Source organism: Plutella xylostella, chromosome 22 (assembly GCF_932276165.1).
Source record: "Plutella xylostella chromosome 22, ilPluXylo3.1, whole genome shotgun sequence".
In the NCBI taxonomy this organism is placed as follows: domain Eukaryota; kingdom Metazoa; phylum Arthropoda; class Insecta; order Lepidoptera; family Plutellidae; genus Plutella; species Plutella xylostella.
The window spans coordinates 11,280,301-11,299,485 of NC_064002.1; the positions used below are offsets into that span (position 1 = coordinate 11,280,301).

The window sequence follows — 19,185 nt, forward strand, 5'->3', positions numbered from 1 at the left end:
GCACAAGATACCTACTGAGGTTGAATTCGACAAGGCTACAGATCATAAAATATTAGGACTCGGTTGGTCTACTGATAATGACGACTTTTATTTTAAAATCGACCCTCCTGATTTGGACTCAGTGTGTACCAAACGCACCATAATGTCAACGATCGCCCGACTTTGGGACAGAATGGGTTTCGTCGCGCCAACTGTATTGGTAGCTAAGTTATTAATTAAGAAACTATGGCAGCTGAAGGTGGATTGGGACGAAGTCCCGCCCGACCAGGTAGTAAGGCTTTTATGCGATAAAAACGCGCGCTAAAAGGCGCTTAATGAGATAAAAATCCCTCGTTGTCTCAGCGTCGCGATTGGTTGCGAGGTGACCTTGGTAGGGTTCGCAGATGCTAGTGAGCAGGCGCAAGGCGGCGTTGTGTACGTGCACGTCGCTTCTCCGTCGGGTAATGTGGTCCGCCTTCTCTGCGCGAAGTCCAAGATAGCACCCACCCCGCCCCATACGATTGCTCGTATGGAGCTTTGCGCAGTTCTTTTACTGTCGAAATTATTACGCTCAGTACTTGAAACGTATAATTCCCGCATTCCAATTAGGGTCCGCGCCTACACAGATTCCAAGGTTGCGCTTTATTGGATAAAAAATTCGCCTCACCGTTGGCAAACATTTGTTGCCAACCGTGTTATTAAAATAAATGAAAATGTATCCGCTGAAAACTTTCATCACGTCGCGGGGACGGACAACCCGGCCGACTGCCTGTCGCGCGGCGTCGACCCCTCTAAACTGAAAGCCCATCCGCTGTGGTTTAACGGGCCGTCCTGGCTAGCATCGAATGCTTCACAGTGGCCTTCCTTTGATGAAGTTAACGATTCCACTTTAGACGTCGTTCCCGAGCAAAGGAACCTAGTTCACGCTGTTTTGACACCTGCTGACGAGTGTAGTATTTACCCCGCTGCTTCTCGTTCCTCGTCATGGACCAAACTCCTGCGAATAATCGTTTATATATGTAGGGTTTTAAAACTATTACCACGCCGCGAACCTACGTGTATTACCGCTACTGACTTGGAGTACGCAGAAACAAAATTGCTGCAAATACTCCAAAACAAACATTTTAAAGATGAGTTATTAAATATTAAAAATGACTTGCCTGTTTCCCCGGTGCTTAATAAATTAAGACCGTTTTTACACAACGACCTAAACCGAATTGAATGGAAATTTAACTGCCCAGCCAGTCCACATTTCGGGGGGTGCTGGGAGAGCATGGTGAAGGTGGTAAAGAATCACCTATTTAAAGTGATTGGTCAACAGCTGCTTTCATATGAAGAGCTGGTTACTGTACTCGCTCAAATCGAGAGTGTACTCAATTCGCGGCCTCTTACTGTGCTCAGTGCGGACCCCGCTGAACCCGCCGCGCTGACGCCCAGCCATTTTCTTCACACCGCGCCTTTACTTTCGTTGCCCGCGGCTGAAGTGCATGACGACAACCTTAGCCTACTTCATAGGCACTCGTTGCTCGATAAACTCGTACAATCCTTTTGGAGGAGATGGAGAGTGGAATACTTACATGGCTTGCAGACTCGACTGAAATGGAATGTTCCATCCTCTGCTATTATACCTGGAACAGTCGTAGTTATCATAGATGATAACGCGCCTCCGCTTTCGTGGCCATTGGCGATTGTCGACAAAGTTCATCCTTCAAGGGATGGAGTAACGCGGGTAGTTACTGTAAGGACTGCTAGGGGCACATACGCTCGCCCGGTTGTACGTTTATGTCCGCTCCCGTCGCAATAAACAATACATTAGTATCTACCGCTGTAGTTTATAATTAGTTTTAGTTACCGCATTAGCTAGGCTATAATTTTGTCTCGTTTCACTTATGAATGTTTTTAAAGGTGACCCTTTAAGGGGGGAGGAAATGGTGTCGCCACCTATCTTTTAATATATTTACTTTCATAATTTTCGCAAGGTTTCGATCCTAAAATCCTTTTCCCTATTTCCGCTTATGTCGTGCACCGCAACGCTACGTGTGGCAACACTGTCTGCGCCACCCACAGACAATCAGTTCCGAAAACGAATTCATGGCCGCCGTCGCGCTAAGTTATTCGCGATTGAACTTATTTTCAAAATAGACGATTGGCTAGTTGCTAAAGTCTTCCGCTTCATCTTTATTCGTGGTGAACCGCTAACCGAAGAATATCAGTGTGTGTGTTGAGTGCTGCAGTGCTTTGGATTGCTCTGATCTCTGATCGATCGAGCACGTGTCGCCAGGCGAGGGTCTGGAAGCCGGCCGCCTTTTCCTGGTCTCCTGAACTGCCTCCAGCGACCAGGTAGGTGCACGACACTTCATCAACCCTTTCCCTCGGTGAGACACCTTGCTGTAGTTTCTTTTATTTTTTTTCTATCGAAGGGACTCCGGCTTAGCGGCGTTACCAGATGGTGATTTACTGACCCCCACACTAGGTATGGTAAAGATGTTTGTAACTATTCTACAGGAAAACGGATGGACTGATTTTTGAGAAATTTTGATTGCTTCTCATACACAGGCTACTTCTAATGACGGATTTTTTCCATCCAAGCCCGTACCTCAGATAATATGTAGCCGATAATAGAGCTTGTATGAGGAAGGCCGAGGACAGACTATTGTAATTTATGTACAGAAATGGATGATTATTTGGCCATGAATTTCATGATGATACCTACAGAGTAATACTTCATTATATCGAAACAATACTTTTGTAAAAAAAATTGGGGAAAGACATAAATTGATTTTGTATTTAAATAACATGCTTTCACGATTTCATTTGAAAATCAATAAACCATGTAATGACGTCGATCCTTGGAAATGAAACGTTCCATCGCCCTCCCAGTCAAGAGCAATATGGAGACCCTTCACACGGGACATAAGATGAAGGAGAAGATATTATATTTATTCAATTACAAGTAGTTTCAACCATAAATGTATTTATTATTAGCTCGTTATCTGGTAATGATAAGAAAAGAACTCAAAAATCATTTTTCAAAATTGTTCTTAATATAAATTAATGATATAACATAGTTTATATCGGCATCTTCTCACAGCTCATGTTTTATCAACATTCATTTATTGATCTACAATTTATATATTTTATGTGTTCGATTACTACCACATCTCCTTTTTTATTTTGAAAGAGCGCCCTTTTTAATTAACAAGCGATAGGCATTGCCGTCTGCTAAAGAGGTGTTAAAATACTTCAAAGAAGGATCAATTCTTAATTAATGTTCTACATTTTTTTAAGGGTATCTCCATAACTAGATATAAATTTATAAAGTCGAATCTTCGTATTTTGTAAGCTAGGGTGACCCACCAATAGCGGAGTGTGAAATTAAATGAAACTGTTTGATGACTAGATTAGCTGATATCTTAGTCCTAAACCTAATCCTATCCTAACTAATATTATAAATGGGTGAAATCGCCAAAATTTGTACATTTTTTGTCCATTTCTCTTGGTTGCACTAAAACCTAGTAAATGAGAAAAATATAACAACTTCACATAGAAAATTTTGGTAAATCATATTAGTAGAATAAATAAGGTATTAAATTATTTGTATTTTATCATATTTTGTACAGTGGTTATTGAAATTTACATAAATTTAAATCTTAATAAAAATATCATATTTCTTTGTTATGCTCTTTGTAACGGTATTTTTTTGTATAAAATAGTATTAAATATGAATTATTTTACTGTCATCACCACGAGCAAAAGTTTTCTTAGAAGTGGCGTTAGTGTCGCGTCTCCGCCATTTTGTTTGTAGTCGTTATCGAAGTTATAGTGAACTCGGAAGAAAAAAGACTTTTCAGTGTCCCCCTTTGTAACAACCGACAAATTAAGTTAAAGGAAAGTATTTACAAAGTAATTCCTGCACGTGAAATCATAATTTCAGTCTGTTTACTATACAGTTAGTCAAATTTTCGGAAAACTAAATCCACGTGTGTTAAAATATTTTTAGCTTATGAACGTGAGAATTTTTGTTCCATTTTGTTACAATTTTCTTTGTAACGTTACAAAAAGGAAAGCTAAGGGCACATTCAGACTGACAAGAATGTGATGACATTTTTTAAACTAATAAATTACAAAAACATATTAGTTGTACAGAAGTTTAATTTCAATTATCCTAACTAGTGATACCTAATACCAAAATAATTAATAATTCAATTAATAAAAACAAACCTCATAGATATATATATTTTTTAAATATTTTTGTTCAAAAATTACGAAAATAGTTCGTGTTTTAATTATTGAATAGATACCGGTCAAAATCATAACCCTCCTTTTCGCTTCGCCGTAGTGCTGATTAAATAAAAATTGTTTTATTTATTCATAGTAGTGTGATCGACTCCGTATAGTTCCTTTTTGTAACATTTTTGTAACGTTTCCCTTTTGTTACGTTTTTGTTACGTACAAAGTTTGGCGATTTCACCCAAATGCGAAAGTAACTGTACTTATGTCTGTTACTCTTTCACGCCAAAACTACTGAACGGATTTAAATGAAATTTTGTACACAGATGGTCTAGACCCTGAGAAAGAACATAGGCTTTTATCGCGGATTTCCCACGGGAATATTTTTTATGGTTAAGCGAAGCCCGCGGGAAAACTTAGTACATAATATTCTTCACTACTTTATTAGGTAGAGATACAAAGTTATGAGATATTGGTTTATACGTACACGTAGCAACAATTATTCCGTCAAATATCATCTCACAATACTGATAACATTGTAGCAGTAGTAAATAGCTGAATTCCGGCTCTGCCAGTTGATACCTAGCCAGGCTTAGTTGCAATTTCTCCATAGTCGGTCAGAGCATAACCAGGGAGTATTGGTTGACTTGAAAGTTTTGAATAGTATAATAATAATAAATAATAATGTCCTCCTAGCCGAATTTCGACTACGGCGGCCAATCTCATTTGAGATCAGCCATCTACGCAGGAGTAGATTATAGTACCCAAGTGTGTGCGCAGTACACAGGAGCCCTCTCTGTTCCATCACTCTCATAACCCAATGGGACGGATTGACCGACACGACTGGAGAGAGCTAATTTGAATAGTATATAACACATCTGTCATGACGTTTTATATGGAGATGACGTTTATTTTATAAATCAATCCCTGTCGGTTAGAAAACCGACTATGGAGAAATTGGCACTTAGACGGAAACATTCGCTACATCACGCCATGTAACCGACATGCACCTTCTCGATCATATTTATTACCTTATGATATTGCTGTTCGGTAAGATACGTGTTACTGTACACTCCATTTGAGCTAAGATAATTCCATTGACAATGAAATGTAATTCATAGACAAATAATTTACAATAGTTTGTGCGTAATTTATAAAAATATGAACTATTACAGCGATACTTCTAGATGGAAAGTGATTACTATGCCCAGCACTGGACGATTGCGGGCTGCGTAGGTATAGTTATATTATTATATAGGCTATGTACCTATAGGTGTGTAGATGTGAAGGTATAGTTTTTAAACAGAAGGCCGATACCTACGTGTTGTGTAGGTTTACTAAATCTTGTGAAAAAAGTATGCAAATAATAGAAAAATAATGTCAACTTTAAAGGATTTTATTCATAAGGGTTCCAATTGAACAGATAGACCGATGTTTATTTTAGGTGTTTTAAAAACAATGCAAATATAATACTATTGCACTTCCTATAATGGACTAGAAATTGTGAGTGAGTCTTCCTAAAAAGCAAAGACTATACTACTCAGTGGTATGAATCATAACTGGATTCAAGTTACGGCAAAATTAAATGGTGTGTGAATAATAAATTAACATTAGTGACAGGGTATCTGGCTGCTTCCTTGCCCTGCCTGGTCCTGCCTTTGCCCCACTGATTATTCAGCACGAATTTTCCTTCTATCTTATCTTTGAATGATATTTTTTAGGCCATTTCCTTTTCGGTTTGAGATAATTTTCCGTGAAGTCAGTCGTTTTTTTTTATATTGATTATACATGCGTTGTGTTTTACGTAATAATTATGAAGCGGTTACGATAAAATATATTTTGAAAATTACTATGTACTTTTGGTCGACGAATGGTGTAGTGGTTAATGACCCTAACTGCTAGTCCCGGGTTCGATTTCCGGCCGGGGCCAATATTTGTTTAAAGACAGATATTTTTACTCGGATCTTGGATATTAATCTGCTAATATGACTGTATCTATGTACGGTGGCCTGCGCCTAAAAGTATACAGGCGGAGTTTTTAAAATAGCGATCTCAAGCTCACATGCTGCTCAAGCACATCCACATAAACACCACTGCTACACACATCACACACAACACATCCCCGAATTTATAACAGATGTAGGCTGGTCCCTTCATCATCAGGGATCGCTATTTTAAAAACTATGTATGTACCTATGTATCCGTGTAGATATATCAGCTGTCCGATACCCATACTACAAGCTCTATCTAGTTTGGGGTCGGATGGCCGTGTATGAGTTGTCCCAACATATTATTATTATGTCTTAGACCAAACAGTATCAGTATTTCGGTGGGTCGACTTGCAGAAACTTATCTCGTAACTTGTCGCTGGAAGCAGCAGGTCACGTGCCTTCTAAACTATTACATTTGGAATAGCCCCGGGTCCCGACCATAACCTTCTACAGTCGTTGCTGTAACTATTAGGTTCTGTTTGAGTTTCAGACATGTATCAAGTGTTCGCCCACTTCTAGGTTCTTGCTAAGATACCGCTTCTTCTATTATGAGAATATAGTTTAGATTATGGACTTCGTCTTTTAAATATGCACCCTAATTTCTTTTAATTCAATTTCATATTTATTTGCTGTAGATAGCACGAAATCACGCATTTTTGCTATGCTAACTACAACTGTATCTCTTTGCAATAAGCTTGTCAATAGCATGAATCTACATAATAATATATGCCTGCTATGTACTTGCTACGCGGGGCGTCGTAGCACGGGCGTAGCAGTGGCTACGATCTCTATAAAAATCATTGTAGGCGATGAATCTCAATGTTAAAATTTGCCATTTTCTTACTTATTACTTATAACATTTTGAATTTGATGCTGCATTGTATATGCATGCATACGAATACGCATATTATTCTTTTGCGTTAAATATTGAAACTTACACAAGAGGTAACCTTGGTAGCTCTACTACAATCACATCTGCTTCCACAAACAAGCGAGGATCTGTTAACTGAAAACGTGGTTTCTTTTTCACGAAATAACGATCTCCTTCTGGAATTAAGGACATGAATTCTTAAATTGGGTCGAGATTTTTGTCGCACACTTTACGGGTCACATTTCAAGATTGTGTTTGTAAGTAACGGCCTCTCGGGGTCTAATTCTTACTTGATATTACTATTATAAATTCCTAAATAACGTGGCTTCAGCGTGTGGGAGTTTATGGATAAACTGATCGAACCCAAAAATGAATTCTATATGACGTAGATTTTTCAAAATTATCAGATAAAAGTTAAGTATCTAAGGAATATTTATTTATTTATTTATTTATTTATTTAGGAAAAATAACAGAAATAGATCACAGAGAGTAATATGCAGACGGATATAAAATAAATGCTTAAATCTACTTCCTTGAACATTTTTCTCAGGGATATAATATTATAATACTTTATTTGGTGACATTTTAGAATTAATTTAGTAGATATAAAAATTTATGACTAAAATTAAGCATGCAATTTATTAAAAGGGAAAATAAATCATGCATCCTAATTATTATACATTATAAAATTATTGTCTAATTAAATTAAATTGAAAATTCTACATTATTATATATAATTTTGAAAATCTATATCTACAGTATTTTTAGTAAGTACCTACTATATTATTTACTAGGCTTCGCATTTTGAGTATCATCCAGTATACATCTTATTTGATTTTTGAATTTCAATTTACTCATAGTGAATAAGTCAACTGGGTGGAGTACTTTATTATACGTCTCACACATCCGTCTCAGAGGTGCTCGACTACCGCTGTTGGTCCGCGCGGCGTCCAGGGAGAACAAGGCCTTGGATCGCGATGGTCGCGAGGGTGCTCTGTAGTGTATGTGTTCCAATAAGGCGGGACAGTCGTAGAGGTTGTTACATACATTGTAGAGAGTCATTGCGTCCAGTAAAGTCCGTCTATCACTAAGTCGCTGCAGTTTGTAGAGAGCTAGGAGATCAGCGTAACGCCCTCGGGAGTGTGTCAGCCTGAAATGTAGAGCCTTGACAAACCTTTTTTGAATACTTTCAAGTTTATTTGAATGAACTGCATAGTGTGGGTTCCACACAACTGATGCAAAGTCAAATTGGGATCGTATTAATGACTGGTATAGTGTTATGTATGTGGAAACTTGTTTGAAAGGTTTTGAAATTCTCAGCACGAACCCAAGCATTTGATAAGCTTTCTTACAAATATGTTCTATATGTTCGTTAAATGTGAGTTTCTCGTCGAACATAACCCCGAGGTCTCGCACGATACTGACTTTATTTACATTCACCCCTCCGATATTGTAGGTGTAGTCTGTTTTAATGCGTTTTCTAGTGAAAGAGATTTGTTGGCATTTTTCGTACGCCAGTTGTAGCTTATGTTGTGTACAGAACTCGTTAAACCTATTTAAGTCCTCCTGGATAAGAGTACAGTCATTTTCATCTTTAACAATTCTAAATATTTTTAAGTCGTCCGCAAACGATAGTATGTTAGAGTTATGGAAACACTCGTTTATTTCGTTTATAAAGGGCAAATATTGTAGAGGCCCTAATATAGAGCCTTGAACTACTCCAGAAGATACCAATTTCTTCTCTGAGCAATAACCATTTATGGTTATAATTTGGAATCTATTCTCTATGTATGACGCGAACCATTTCAGCAGATTGCCTTTTATTCCGTTGTAAGATAGTTTTTCTAGTAGTAACATATGGTCAACTTTATCGAACGCTTTACGGAAGTCCGTATAGATGGCGTCTACTTGAAGACCGTCGTCTAATGCTTTAAATAGGTAAGTAGAATAAAGTAATAGATTCGTACCTACAGATTTCTTTTTCATAAAACCATGCTGCTGTTGGTTGATATGCGATTGAACCAGAGGGTATAGAGCATCTCTACCCTCTATGTATGACGCGAACCATTTCAGCAGATTGCCTTTTATTCCGTTGTAAGATAGTTTTTCTAGTAGTAACATATGGTCAACTTTATCGAACGCTTTACGGAAGTCCGTATAGATGGCGTCTACTTGAAGACCGTCGTCTAATGCTTTAAATAGGTAAGTAGAATAAAGTAATAGATTCGTACCTACAGATTTCTTTTTCATAAAACCATGCTGCTGTTGGTTGATATGCGATTGAACCAGAGGGTATAGAGCATCGTGGACCATAGATTCACATAGTTTGGGGATGGTAGAAATATTAGATATGGGTCTATAATTGGGTATTTCAGCTTTGGGACCGGATTTATGAATTGGGGTAACGTGTGCTATTTTCCATCTATGTGGGAATGAGCCTTCTGTTATGCATTTGTTAAAAATTAGGTAGAGGGGGTAAGCCACTTCAGAGAAAACATTTTTTAAAAATAATGCACTTATTCCGTCTGGGCCTGGGCCCTTGTTAACATCTAAGTTTTTTAATGCAATCTCGACTTTATGTAGATGTAGGTGTAGTGTGGTTATGTTGTCAGCCAGGGGGTTAGATGGAAGACTATCCAAATCAAGCTGGTTCATAGTATTTGTAGGTTCGAATACGGATGAAAAGAAAGTTCCAAACATCTCAGCTATCTGTTCTGGATTGCTGGATGAACTTTCTCCGAGTGACATAGTACTAGGATACCCCGAGCTATTTTTCTTGAGTGATTTTACGTACTGCCAGAAGCTTTTGATGGTTTTTGGTATAGCTAGTTCCGTATCCAAAATATACGCTCGAGAACAGTCCGCAAGAAGCAGCTTGCATCTAGTACGAAGGAGGGAGTACTCAGCGTAGTCTGATAATGATTGGTAAGTCTTCCATCTTTTCCACAATTTAAGCTTTCGCTTCAATGAAGATTTAAGTGCTGGGGAAAACCACTTCGGGTATTTTGCCTGGGTGTTCCTTTTTAATGGTACATTATTATTTAAAATTTCATATAAAATTTCATAAAACTTATCCACGGATTGAGAAGCTGACATATTTTTTAATGTGTTATCCCAATCGATAGTTTGGAGTTGTTCACGAATTGACGGGTAATCTGCTTTGTAAAAATTATACTTAGACACATATTTAGACGGAATAGTTTTCTGTGCTGATCGCTCCATGTTAAACTCAATCGGAGGGTGGTGAGGCCCGGGTCGAGACAGCTCCACTCCAGATCTAACACATTTACAAGGAATGTTGCATAGCAGTAAATCAAGGATACGCCCATTTCCATTCAAACAACTGTTGTACTGATAGAGTTTCATTAGTGTGAGAGTATTAGTAAGTAATTTATGAATTTCGTTAGTTGGCTGAGATGGATGAAGAGCTCTATCTGTATTATTAGGAATCCACTCAAGGTCTGGGATATTGAAATCGCCTACCATACAGTATGTAAATTCTGGGTATGATGAGTATACATTTTGAATCTCATCATACCCAGAACAATACAATTGTTGCTATCACTGTCTATTACAAACATTCAGACGCGACAGCATCTGAATTATTCCTCAGATAACTTTTATATCTGCTTTAATTAATTGAAATCAGTTAGGTAAGTACAGAGAGCGACGACGCATATACATTATACAGATATAAAACGTATAAACTCCATATTTTTCAGTTGAAAATCAAAAGCCCATTTAGACTTAGAAGTTGTTTATTGCCCACGTCGTATCAAAAGGGAAAGTTTCCAATAAAGTTACAGTTTTATTCTTAAGTTTTCGTCAATTTATAACGTTCAAAGGGATGTCTAAAAGTTTGACGCCCAACAATGGTTCTCAGAATGATTGATGAAAACAAAAAATGAAATTTAGAAATTGAAACCCGAGGGAGGAGTCTAGTTTCTGGATGGCGGCTTTCAGCGATAACTCAATGTGATATGATATCTATTATAAATGAATATTATTATAACTAAGTATATGAACATTGCCATGTAAGAGCGTAAAAGCAACCTACTTAAAACTAAAACACCAGTGCAACTACAACCTATTTGGCACATTTGTTCCACACTTCGGAACTAGGCGCCGTAAGAAGCAGCATTATGCAAAAACCAACTTTCTTGGCAGATTATTAACTAAAAGCAAAACATTGTAACACATGGCGGGGATGTCATGCATAAAATAGCCGAGCGTGGAATTTTCGAGAACGCTCCAAGAAAATTGCTAAGGCGCGTAGCACCTCAACTTTCACAGACTGGAAAATCTTATACGTTGCCAGCTAGGATACTGTGAAAAGAAGGTGGATTTAGTTCGGTTGTTTTTCAGGCTGTGGCAATTGTTGTAAAATTTAAACTTGGAGTATGTGATGTACGGTACTCTACTTCGGGCTCATTTTCTTTTTAGCACGCTAATGCATTGTAGCGTTATAAAGGATTTTTCGTCGGAATGAACTCGGGACGTGTTTAGTTGTTGAAATAAGGTCGTATTTCTTTTGTTTTAATACAAATTCCCCCTTGTTCAGTCTGTGTTGGTAATTGTGATGTGATTTCGTGTTCGTAGAATTTTGCAGCGCAGAATGTAAGGGATTTTTGGAACTAGCGAGACTTATTTTGGTTCTTAATTGTTTACAAACGTTCTTGAAACATTAAGTTGAAACGTAGACTATTTTTCAGGAATTTATGAAATTATAATATAAAACTCTATTTTCAGAACATAGAGCTGGGTCACTCCATTTCGGCTTATAGTTATAGTTCTGAGTTATTATATCCGAATTTCTAAAAAAAGGCATAAAACCAAAGCTGTTTATTATAATTATAACGAGATGGTGACACCTTTTCACTGCTATAAAATTTTCGCAACATCCTGTCTGCAATAACGATTATTCTTGCAGTAAAATCACCGAAATGCACGAATAGTCAATAGTCTCACTCATCAGCTGATCACACAACAGCAATTATCAACAATTTTCTGCACTGCAAACATTGCTGTGTGCTTATTAACGAAATTCATACATTAATGAGTCAACATCATACAAGTTTAATGCCTCAATTGTACACACTGAGAAAACCTTTCACAGCTTTGGAATCGATGCAAAATATTATAATAGCAACACGCTATGCCTTGCCAATACTGATCTTTAGTATCTCTACGCTTGGCAGGTGGGTTGGTATATGGAGATATCCCACAACCAAAATATTTAACACCCTAGATCCCAGAGCAAAAATTTGTCTTTAAACATATATTTTCCCATCTGAGACTCGAAACTGAGACCTTCGAGCTTCGGGAGGTTTCAGATTTTATGAGAAATAATAACTAAACGCCGGATAATAATTTTACTCTTATAATACAATAATAGTAAACAACATACGCTATAATTTTGATATTTGCTCGGGTGTAATGTTTTCTCCGCATCGTATTTTGCATTGTTGTTGCCGCGTGTTCTGTGTGTTAACAACGATTGCACCCGTAGGGATGGGATCGTGTACTCACTTACAACTCTTTAAAGCTAAGCGTCCAACTATCGGTATCGTATTCAAGCTAATTAATTATCCTAATCCTAACTAATATTATAAATGCGAAAGTAACTGTGTCTGTCTGTCTGTCTGTCTGTTACTCTTTCACGCCAAAACTACTGAACGGATTTGAATGAAATTTGGTATACATACGGTCTAGACCAGCTATACTCAAACTGCGGCCCGCGGGCCGCATGTGGCCCGCCGGGCCTTTATCAGTGGCCCGCGTGAGAGATAATAGAGAATATACATTCTGTGTAAAAAGTATTGGGATTATTTCCATAAAACAAAAAATGTTTGTTATCCATCCAAATTTATTTTATCAGCTTCAAAGTTTGCTCCTTCAGAAACGATACACATTCGCCAACGAATAACCCAATCATCACATTTGTTTAAACGCTGTTTTCAGATTTGTCATTAGTACTCGCGGCGATTTTTCCTTATTGTCTTCTATCGATTCAAAACAGTGCCTCGAAGTGGTAATTTGAGTTTAGGAAAAAAAAGAAGCTAGAGCCGTGAGCTGCAGCCATATCTGGTTAATATGGTGGATTGGATGCTCGATGGTATTTGTTGAGTGTTTGCTCAAAAATTCATCCACAATGATGATCCTTGCGTCCTGCCAGTGATGACGTATGGTGCAGAGACGTGGACACTGACGGTAGGACTGGTCCACCGATTTAAAGTCGTTCAGCGTGCTATGGAGAGAGCTATGCTTGGGGTTTCTCTGATGGATCGTATCAGAAATGAGGTTATCCGTCAGAGGACTAAGGTTACCGACATAGCTGTCAAAATATGCAAGCTGAAGTGGCAGTGGGCTGGTCATATCTGCCGAAGAACCGATAACCGTTGGGGTAGACGAGTTCTCGAGTGGAGACCACGAACAGGCAAACGCAGCGTGGGACACCCTCCTGCCCGCTGGACTGACGACCTTAGGCGGGTGGCGGGTAGTGGTTGGATGAGGAAGGCCGAGGACCGAGTGTTGTGGCGCTCCTTGGGAGAGGCCTATGTCCAGCAGTGGATGATTATTGGCTGATGATAATGATGATGATCCTTGTACGAAAGGTGCTATATTGTGGTGCAAAATCTTTTCTCGATTTTTTTTTCACATATCGCTCTCTATCTGGCCTTCTTCGTCGAATTTGCTGTATTAAATTCTACATAACCCGCAAATAATATTATTTTCCTACCGTTTGACTTTCTGACAAGAATTCCGAGTGCACAACACCTCGATAGTGAGTCAAAGAAAACAGTCAACAGTCAAGTAGACTTTAACTAACAATCGATAGAAGAATAAAATTCGAATTCGTTGGCGTATGTGTACCATTCTGAAGGAGCAGTATTTGAAGGTGATAAAATAAATTTGGATGAATAACAATCATTTTTTGTTTTATTGATCTAATTCTGATACTTTTTACACAGAAAAAAAAATGCTTGCGGCCCGCGGCACCATGACTTAAACGTGTTTGTGGCCCTTATATAAAAATGGTTGAGTACCAATGGTCTAGACCCTGGGAAAAAACATAGGCTACTTTTTATCTACTTTTTATCCCGGGAATCCCACGGGAAAACTTTTTAAGGCGAAGCGAAGCGCGCGGGAACAGCTAGTTCTACATAAAAGCTCTTGTGCATCCAGAAAAAAGCCGAAGTGGCTTTTCGGATACCTTACAAAGGATCAACTTTACCCATAATTTGGTCCGTTTTTCTTGTTAAAAAATGGAATTATTCTTATGTTTTTATATTATCACATAAAATTTTATTACTGCTAGGTATAACTTTAAAAACTGTAAAGCTATAGCATCTTCTGTAAAAAAAAACTTATTAGTATGGCTTCTTTAACACAAAAATTTGCAGTGAATCAACGCGGCACATCCCTAGGCTAGATCAATCAATTGCAACTTTTCGACCGAAACGGTAAATAAAACAGTATCGAATCGAGTGAGCCAGTCGCTCGGAACGACGCGGCGCGTGTCTGATTCAGTCGTACAACTCACACAAGTGATCATTTTTAACTACTCACCGAAGATGAGTGTTATACGATTGACTTGTTAGTCTGTCTATTCAGGTACGTCTAAATTGTCTCTGAAGTTGGTCCCCGTCGACCTCCCTTTGATCCTCAAAAGGTAAGTTTTTTTTTCCAGAACAGCTTACACTTTACAATTGCGCTTTAATATTGTAGGTTTTTGACCCTAGGTGATTCTATTCTATTCTATTCTCTGTGGGGGTGTAAGTACCTGCACCTGGCTCTCTCGAATGGAACCTTTGTGCATATCCCCAAGGTCTAAACTGCCTTCCTAAGCTTGGACCATTTCCCACCACGCTGGTCCACTGCGGGTTGGTGGGTTCACATATCTAGATGTGCTAGATCTAGATATGCAGGTTTCCTCACGATGTTTTCCTTCACCGTAAGAGCGATGGTATACATTGTACTTAAGTTAAAAGAACTCATTGGTACATGTCAGCGCCGGGATCGAACCCGCATCTCTGGCGTGAGAAGCGGACGCTTACCCGACTGAGCTACCACCGCTCTAAAACAGTATCGACCCTAGGTGAATTTTTGCATTTACTTTTAGCGTTCTTAAGAATATTTCCTATAATATAACAATAAAAATATATTCACGTGCACATCTCTCCATAACCGTTTATTTGTGAGCTTTCGCTACTCACATCTTATAAACCGTCATTACACACATATATTGTATATATTTTCAAAAATGTACAAGAAACCACTATGATATAAATTCAAAAACCCATTATTGTATGCCGTAGTCATATATCCCACGAAAGAGGCGCTTCCTCACATTTTACTGACAAATATTATGACTCGCTGTTGCCCCTTGCGGGTCAGGACATGCTGTACTGACTTTAAAACGCACCTTTATGTGTCCCTTGACTTTACAGACTATACTGGCTCTTATTTCAGCTGGCTTAAAAGTTATTTTCATAAGTATTTTAGTAGAGATATGTAGGTGGGAAGGGACTAGTAAAGTTGAATGCATAGTTAATACTCTTGTTTATATGTAAAGGGGTAAAAGGTAGTGTATAATTTTACACGGTAAAGTTTCGTGAAAACTTCTTGTAGAATAGCCAACCAAGGGTTGGCTGGAAGAAATTGCTTCTTGGCAATAAGCCCGCCCTTGTGTACTTCTTACTTTTTCTGTCTTCATGTTTTTGTCTTTGTTTTGTGTATACAATAAAGTGTCTATAAATAAATAGCACACAATCATATCGTAGCAGTCATGTTTGATTTTAGTTTCTTTATCTGCGTCATTTAAACTCTTGAGTAAAAAACCTAACTTTTGAGAATGTTTCCAATTATATGCTATAATTCAATTCAAATGGTTTAATCGACGTAAAATTTTACAATTATTTGTCGATAGTCATCTACCACCATTTCACAAAGGCCCCGTCATTGAGAAGGAAAGAAATGGCGAAAGAAACTTGCTCTTATTCGTTATTTAGTAACTAATTGGGTAGTTTTACTTAGTTAGAATACTGGTTGCAATCTGTTTATTCTAGAACTATAGTGTTTAGCCATCGGCGTGGTAGTTGCACAGGTAATGAAGGTAAATTACAAAGCAAGTGGAGCTTTTTCGTATAAATTGCAGAAGTTCTTGTAATAAGGTACTGAAAATGTAGTTTGTTAAAGAAAAGAAAATTTTGTGCACGTTTTCTTATTTTTCCCAAGTAGGTACCTACTAATAATATACCTACTAAGTGAGTAGAGTAGTTTTTTTCCGCGACGATTCTTTGCCGTGGTCGGACGTGTCACACTAAAGTTTTAATTTAAACTCCTATTTAATATTCATATCCATTGCAAAATAATACGTAAATCTAACGTAATACAGTTTAATTTCGTTAGTCAAACAGTATCGCTGGTTCAACTTATTACCATAGACTCACTATCCGTATAGACATACCAGCATTGATGATGTTTCACTCGCCGAAGCATAGCCACTCTGAAGCAGATTTAAACAAATTGGACCCTGAAAAAATTACTATGCGTAAGCGTAAGCATGGAGACGAATTTTCAGACGCTTTTAACGAATTTGCCAAGGAGATGATGGGCACTCTTAACATTTGGAAAACTGAATTAGAGGAAAAATTTACTGAAGTCAATGAGAACGTTTCTAACGTCATTCAGAAAGATCTCGCCAAGTTAACTGAAACAACGATGTCATTAAAAGAAGAGCTAAATAGTGTACGCAAGGAATACTGCGAAATGAAATCTTCCATACAAAAAATAAGCTCAAGACAATGCGAAATGTCTGAAGAAATTATTTCGTTGCAAAACTCCGCTCAGTTTAGCAGTGACCAGCTTGATGATATCAATGGCAAGATAGAAAGCCTTACGCAAGAAGCGAAGAAAGCGAATCTCTTGGAGACGGAAGTCAAAGATCTAAAATACCAAAATAAGGCACTGAAACTAGAAATGAACGACAACAATCAAAGGGACCGCATCCTTAACCTTGAGATAATAGGCATCCCTGAACAATCAAATGAAAACCTAATGAACATTATATGTGCTTTGCTTAAAAAAGTTGATGACAATATCACTCCAGACGAAATTGAGCGAGCTCATAGAGTTACACCAAAAAATAAAGTTCAGGGACGTCCACGAGTGGTAATCGCCAAACTTAGATCTCGAATGCTGAAGGATACTATCATCTCTAAATCCCGTAAATTACAACTCACCACTAAAGACATCGGAATCCAAGGACAACCTAAACAGATTTTCATAAATGAACATTTGACTCAGTTCAATAAACTATTGCTAAAAAAATGCAAAGACACCGCAAAAATTAAAAAATACCAATTTGTATGATCAAAAAACGGGTTAATTCGCATGAGGAAAAACGAGACAACTCCCGCATTATTGATCAAGGACGAAGAAGACCTTCTGAATTTACGCTAATATTTGCATATTTATTTCTTTCTCATTCACTAAAAAACATGTACTTGTATTTTGAAACACTATCAAGTTTGAAGGGCAAGAAAGCTATCTCAGGTATTTATGTCATACATAATAATATATTTTTCACTGACCACTCTAGACCGCTTCGTAATTCTACATCATCAACACTATTAACCAACTACAAATTTAGGGTGCGAGATATACTGCATGTTGAACGTATGTGTATGTATTATATGTTTAATAAAAAATACTCCTATCTTTTATTGTCATCATTATCACTGTTATATGGGATAGGTATAGTATCTGTTTATTGCTTTGTCACTTTTTGGACAACTATTTTTTATAAAGAATGTTTGTGTTATAAATGCCACCTTGTTGAAAGCACTTTATTCATATTATTGGAGCTCATAAACCACTTTCTATAACTTTATACATGGACATAATACAATACTCGTGATTGTATATTATATGGCTGGGTGTGAGTGGCGCGCACCTTTATATGTCGCATGGCCTATAATACTGCCCCTGCGTTCTGTAGCTGCGAGTCGATGTGTGACCGGTCTTCGCGTTAAGTTTTACTTCTACCGCCTTTTATTGAATCTATCCGACATTACGATAACAACTCAATATATATTGAAACTGCCTATGTATTATACTAATTTCATAATTAAGTTATTTAAACACAAAGTAATTTACATTTTACCGTCATACGTTCAAATACACACTAGCTATTGGGTATCTATTCGTAAATGTAAGTCAAGCCACTTTATTTATACGTATGTCACACGCAAATATCCGTTTATTTTAACACCAGTTTACTCAATTTACAGACTACTGTGGAGGTTCGATATTAGACGTTATCAACTTGACCATAGGGACATAGTTACCTACTACTTACTCATTGAACTCGTACAGTGCTTATCATTGTCCGTTATATTGCCTTTCGCTATGTGTTATTCTATTTTAAATCATATTAACTTAATCAACTATTTACTTAAAATAATTATATTTTTTTAAATCTTAATGACAGAATATAGTAATTTAAACATATATTACCAAAACGTACGCGGCCTCCGGACTAAATGCCATAAATTTCGACAAAGCGTATTATGCAACACTTACGACTTCATTATAGTAACTGAATCATGGGCTCACGACGGCATATTAGATAGCGAATTATCCCCTAATACTTATGACGTATTCCGTCTGGATCGAGATTTAGTTAGCACCGGCAAGAGTACAGGCGGAGGGGTCATGATACTAGCTCGCAACTCGCTTGATGCGGTGCAGCGCCCGCTTCCAGGGCTGTTCAATGCCACCGCCTCTGCCGCCGCCGCCGCCGCCGCCGCCTCGATGCCTCCCACCGAGATGTTGTGGTTGACTGTACCTGCTCGCGCCGTGGCATCTACTGTTGATCTGCACATAGGAGTAATATACATACCGCCTGAAACACGCACTATGATGAACGATGTCAATAATCTTTTAAATTTCTTACATGCTTTATCAGACTCTTTTCCTAAGGATAATTATTTGCTATTATGAGATTTTAACTTGCCTTGCTTGCAGTGGAGTGATAATGGTCCGATATACCTTAAAAGAGGGCCGATTGAAATACAAAACGCTGCGTCTCAACTTATTCAAGAAACTAAT

The 19,185-nt window shown here is 37.8% G+C and overlaps 1 protein-coding gene across 1 annotated transcript; it reads left to right on the forward strand.

Moving 5' to 3' along the window:
• Window positions 1–16,620: 16,620 nt before the first annotated feature.
• LOC125490301 lies at window positions 16,621–18,418 on the forward strand. The gene is made up of 2 exons (XM_048629133.1): window positions 16,621–17,299; window positions 18,366–18,418. The coding sequence occupies exons 1-2, from the start codon at window positions 16,621–16,623 to the stop codon at window positions 18,416–18,418; spliced, it is 732 nt and encodes a 243-aa protein (XP_048485090.1).
• Window positions 18,419–19,185: the final 767 nt, after the last annotated feature.